Here is a 4,932-nt window from a genome sequence, read left to right on the forward strand (position 1 = left end):
ATATCAGGTTCTGCTTTGGAGATGTTTGCTTCAGATATCGACACCTTTCCTTGAAGATAGTACAACCTGTCTCAGTAATTTCCAGTGATAACCCTTTGCCCATCTTTGAAAAACTCAATTCTGAAACCACCACCTTCATATGTACATCCAGCCTTACATCCAGCCTTCTCTAGAAGTCCATATGAGATCAGATTCCTGCTAATACTTGGCATGTATCTCACGTCTTTCAAAATTACTTCAACTCCATCTTCATTTGTTTGCCATGAGAACTTTTCCACCTTCTAACTCTTTGAAATCAAACAGAACATTTCTCTGAGGTGTAATATGGAACGAGCAGCCTGAGTCCAATATCCATTCCTCCTTGGTATCATGAACACTCACGGTGAGCACAATAGGCTGCTTCGGTCCTGAGGCTACATTCACAGAGTTTGAAGCTTCATTCTTTTTAACCTGATTGTTCCTATTTTGTGGCCATTCCCTCTTCCAGTGTCCATCCTTTCCACAAATAAAGAATCCTGTCTTATTTGAGTTTCTGCTCGATCTTGGCCTGGACTTTGACCTGCCATCACGGGACTTGGATCTTCCCTTTGCATAATTTCCATTTCCTCTATTTCCTTTTTCCTTTTGTCTGCCCCGAGACTCAACATACAGTCCCTCTGAGTTCGTCTTATCTTTGCCCAAAAGACCTCGTTGCTTCAGTTCAATCTCCTTTGCGTAGGCTGAAGTAGTCACATCTTGAACTGTTAATGTGTCTTTCCCAGTTCCGTATTTTAACGTATGAACCAGGGCCTCATACTATGGTGGAAGGCTTGTCAGTATCTGTATAGCCTGATCTTCATCACTGACCTGTATGTCGAGACTTGCTAAGTCGCTTATCAGCTTTAAGAAACTGTCTAGATTCTCTTCAATGCTCTTAGATTCCTCCATTTTGTAACTAGCAAACTGCTGCTTTAAGTAGATGCGATTGGGTAACGTCTTGGTTTGATAATCACGTTCCAAAGCTTTCCACATCTCTAGAGCCGTAGGTTCAGTCATCACCTTCCTCAGAATCATGTCACTCAAACACGTTCCCATTAGGTTCTTTGCTCTTGTATCCTTTGCAACCTTGACAGGAGCAGGAACTGGTTCTGAACTTTCTTTAAGTTTCTCTGAACACTTATAGAGAGTAGCATTTTCTTCAAGCGCAGAAGCTAGCCCCTGAATTTCGAGTTGACTTAGCAGCTTGTATTTCCACAGTCCAAAATCTCCTTTCCCATTGAACTTCTCCATCTCGAAATGGCCTCGTGTAAGCTCCATCGAGAACTGATCTGTTGCATTTCTTCCGCTTCAAAAGATCAGATCTCATAAACAATAACTCGATCTGTAGTCACCTGCTACATTCACCACTAATCGCAGCAACACAATCAAGCAAACCAAAAAGCTCCGATACCACTTGTTGACCTTTTGCTATAATCGATCTTGATTCGGTTACGATTGTTGAGTGATCTATAGTTCAATTTCGAGTTCTTCTTAGTACGTATGAGCTTAAGCGTAAAGAAAACACAAGATTGTTTACCCAGACTTCGTTGCCTACTGTCAGGAGAGAGATCGAAACTCTCAAGCTTTCACTATCACTTTTCGATAAGTACAAAGTCTCGGTATTGCCTTATACTCTCCGAAATACACCACATGTAATCGGAATCTCTATAGAAGCAGCTGAGGAATCTTCTCCGCCTGTTCCGTTGCTCTTCTATCCCGAGATGAGACTCTTTCACTCTTCGATCTTCTCGATCTCCTTATCGCCTTTCTCTCTCTAATCTGTTTTCTCTGTTTTCAGATTATGATCGCACGAAGGAGACGAAGCTGACTCACCAAACGTTATAATGGCCTCACCTAACTCTCTTAAAGCTGACGTGGCTACCGGGCTCTCATAAACCCAAAAGAGTAAACAAAGTGCGGAGCATTGGGCTTATGTGAAGTTGAAGCCCAATCAACAGGAACTTTACTTCAAGAAGTCCTTAATACACACGATTTGGTACTTAAACAGCTTCTGTATATTTTTTTCCAAATCTCTATATTTTGAAGCTAAGTTTGGTGTTATAATTAGCAGTTGTTAGAAGTGTATATCTATTCTCATGAGATATATTAACCAATAAAAAATAAAAGAGATTGATCATACCACGAACCACAATGTATGAGCATTTAGTCAGGAAAAGAGCAGTGTTTACGGCGAACCCTAACTTGCATTCGACAACCATTTGCTTAAATACATAATATTTTTAAGTTCAAAAACCACATTTGTACAAACATGATCACACAAACGCATTCTCCCTCCCAAATCCTCCTTTCTTGACGTCTCACTTGGGTGTGAAAGCCTGTCAAACACAAACACAAGATAGCTAGTCAAAACTAAAGACTCAGACCATACCAAAAAAAAAAAAAACTGATTCGGATCACACTTACAGCGAAGATAGTAGCATGGCCAGGATCAGCAAGATGTGCAAAAAGGTTATCAATAGGACCAGTCCCAGTGTAGATATGTTGGAACCAAGCACCCATCACTGCCAACATAGCCAACCTTCCGTTCTTGATCTCTTTAGTCCTCAGCTCCTTGATCTTAGCGGGGCTACCGGATCCCCAACCCAACGGGTCGAACCATAACCCACCCGGGTATCCAACGTCTGTGCCCGTCAGTTTGTTGTTTGGGAAGATTGGGTCAGTGTTGACGCTACCGGGCTTAATAATATCGGCCCATCTACGTCCCTCGGCCCATCCTATTAAGATGAGCTCAACGACAAAGAGTGTGGTTTTGTCCGTGAAATACTCTTGCTCTCCGGCGGTGTACCACGACGGAGTGTTGAGGATCCCGATCTTGGTTAGAAACTCCGGGATAAAAATCCCGGCGGCCCCTAGCATTGCCCACCGGCAGTGAACTATCTCTGCTTGTACGTTCCATTTTAGACTTTCGGGGTCAGATGCTGGTACGTGTACGTTTTATCAAACTGTTAGAAGAATGATGAAAATAACCTAACTCTTCATTTAAAAGCATGTAAGAAAAAATAAGACTCACAAAGACCAAGAGGATCAAATCCGAAGTCACCAGGGAGGCTACCGTCGAGCCACTCTGGAGGAGTGCTTCCAGGGAACCAGATTGGTCTCTCGGGATCCGCTGCAACGGCCCGCACAGACGCAGCTGATTTGGAAACAGCTGGAACACTCAGCTTCTTGTTCAGCCTTAGTTTCTTGCCAGCCAAGAAACTGCATATTATATTAAAAATTAATAATTTTTATATCAATAAATTTGAACTTTATGACACAAACTCAGCAACAACAACCACGAATACAATCATACTGTAATTCTAGATTGGTGTTAAAGATACCACGTACAAAACATATAAACCGTTGTTCTAAATGGATCAATATTCTTTTAAAAGGTCACGCGCGTGCACACTCCAATTATTTATACAAATCAGTAGATTACAAGTTCTGGGGAATGGAACCTAGGAGAAGATGAGCTTACCTAGGAGAAGAAATGGCGGCGATGGCAGAGGAAGCACAAAGAGAAGCCATTATTCTCGACGTTGATGACGATGACCTTTCTTCAAGACTCAAAGTGTTGGGAGAAGAAGAAGAGACGAAGAATGATGTATAAAACTATAAAGTTGTTTGATGACAAAATTAGATTCTGCTTATCTGATTATCTCTATGGATAACGCAGTGAGCTTCCCCATTGGTCAACTCTTCAACACGTGGCACCTTTGTCCCACCATATCTTAGATTCTCTATCTGAACATAGCTACTATCAACCACGAGTTTCACAAAACAAAAAAAACATATTTTGTATTTCAAGTGAATGGGCTGCAAAATAATACAACGCCATGCTAATTTGGGTCTTCCATGTTTCAGAAAAAGTTATGGGCCGTCAAGAAAAATGCTCTGTTTTTTTTGTTCTTCCTTTTTGGACTTATATACCTTCTAAAAGTTAAATGAATTTTTACAATGTTAAAAAAATAGTTATACGATAACTAGGTTTTTTTTTTTTTTTTGTCAACACACTAGACAGTCTATATAAGGACCAGACATATTATTTGGATTTAGACAGAGATTAGCTATTAACGGTATTTATTTATTATATATATATTATATATTTTAATTTTTAGGTTCAATTATAAAATCTATTTTGATGAATTATAAAAATTAGATATACAAAAATCGAAATCAGAAAAATTTATAAATTTATGCTAATATTGTTACTTGATTTAAACCTGCAGTGGTACGGTCCAAGGACAATTATGTGTAATGATAGATGAATGCTCAGAGCTCGAGTTACCAAGCAGAGGCTATTCTTTCTTTACACCGATTTCCTCTACCCACGTCGTGAAAGTAGAGCAAAAATGGTGAAGAAAGGTATTGTTTATTTTATAATAATTCTCTCTTAACCTCTTATTACAATAGACTGATACATTTATATAGATATCTCTCTAAGGTTTTGCTTTAGTTGTCATCATCATCAAGCGCAGCAACGGTTTTGGATAAGCACATGCGGAGCTGTTCGAGATGTTGACAGCTTCACTTTTGCTTTTGATACTTTTTCTTTTAAGAAAACTGCCTCTGTAACTTCCTCTGTATTTGTGTCGTGAGTGAAAGTTGAAGATGACCGTTGGAGCTGTGTGTTTGCAGGCTGAGTTTGCTGCGTTATGGTGTTGGGCCCGTGCTGGGAAGTTTCTTGTGGGCTTGTGCTGTTACGTGAGAGTTCGGCAGCATCCATATAGTCCATAAGGTGTTGCATGCTTGAGGTTAGCGGCAAAGGGCCTCTTCCAGCTAATAGACTTGACCAAAGCCATTTCTTTTTTGCTGAAGAACGTAGCTGTTCTTTAAACTCATCAGGCTGTGCTATGAGAACGTTGTATTCTCCACCTTTACAACTCAAAGCGAAAGCAGTGACAACGAACT

The 4,932-nt window shown here is 40.2% G+C and overlaps 1 protein-coding gene across 1 annotated transcript; it reads right to left on the reverse strand.

Moving 5' to 3' along the window:
- Positions 1-2,124: 2,124 nt before the first annotated feature.
- On the reverse strand, positions 2,125-3,760 carry LOC106396788 (photosystem I chlorophyll a/b-binding protein 2, chloroplastic). The gene is made up of 4 exons (XM_013837274.3): positions 3,500-3,760; positions 3,050-3,237; positions 2,443-2,957; positions 2,125-2,354 (listed from the first exon to the last, which is right to left on the reverse strand). Exons 1-4 carry the CDS (start codon positions 3,547-3,549, stop codon positions 2,337-2,339), a joined length of 771 nt encoding a protein of 256 aa, XP_013692728.2. The 5' UTR covers positions 3,550-3,760; the 3' UTR covers positions 2,125-2,336.
- Positions 3,761-4,932: the final 1,172 nt, after the last annotated feature.

Source organism: Brassica napus, chromosome C4 (assembly GCF_020379485.1).
Source record: "Brassica napus cultivar Da-Ae chromosome C4, Da-Ae, whole genome shotgun sequence".
In the NCBI taxonomy this organism is placed as follows: Eukaryota; Viridiplantae; Streptophyta; class Magnoliopsida; order Brassicales; family Brassicaceae; genus Brassica; species Brassica napus.

What these genes read in the sequence shown, in the direction of transcription:
- LOC106396788 (XM_013837274.3), bottom strand. Translation starts at nt 3,549, where the DNA reads ATGGCTTCTCTTTGTGCTTCCTCTGCCATCGCCGCCATTTCTTCTCCT. An exon ending in GCCGCCATTTCTTCTCCTAG is followed by an intron (nt 3,238 to 3,499) that starts GTAAGCTCATCT and finishes TATAATATGCAG; the next exon opens with TTTCTTGGCTGGCAAGAAAC. An exon ending in ATTTGATCCTCTTGGTCTTT is followed by an intron (nt 2,958 to 3,049) that starts GTGAGTCTTATT and finishes TACACGTACCAG; the next exon opens with CATCTGACCCCGAAAGTCTA.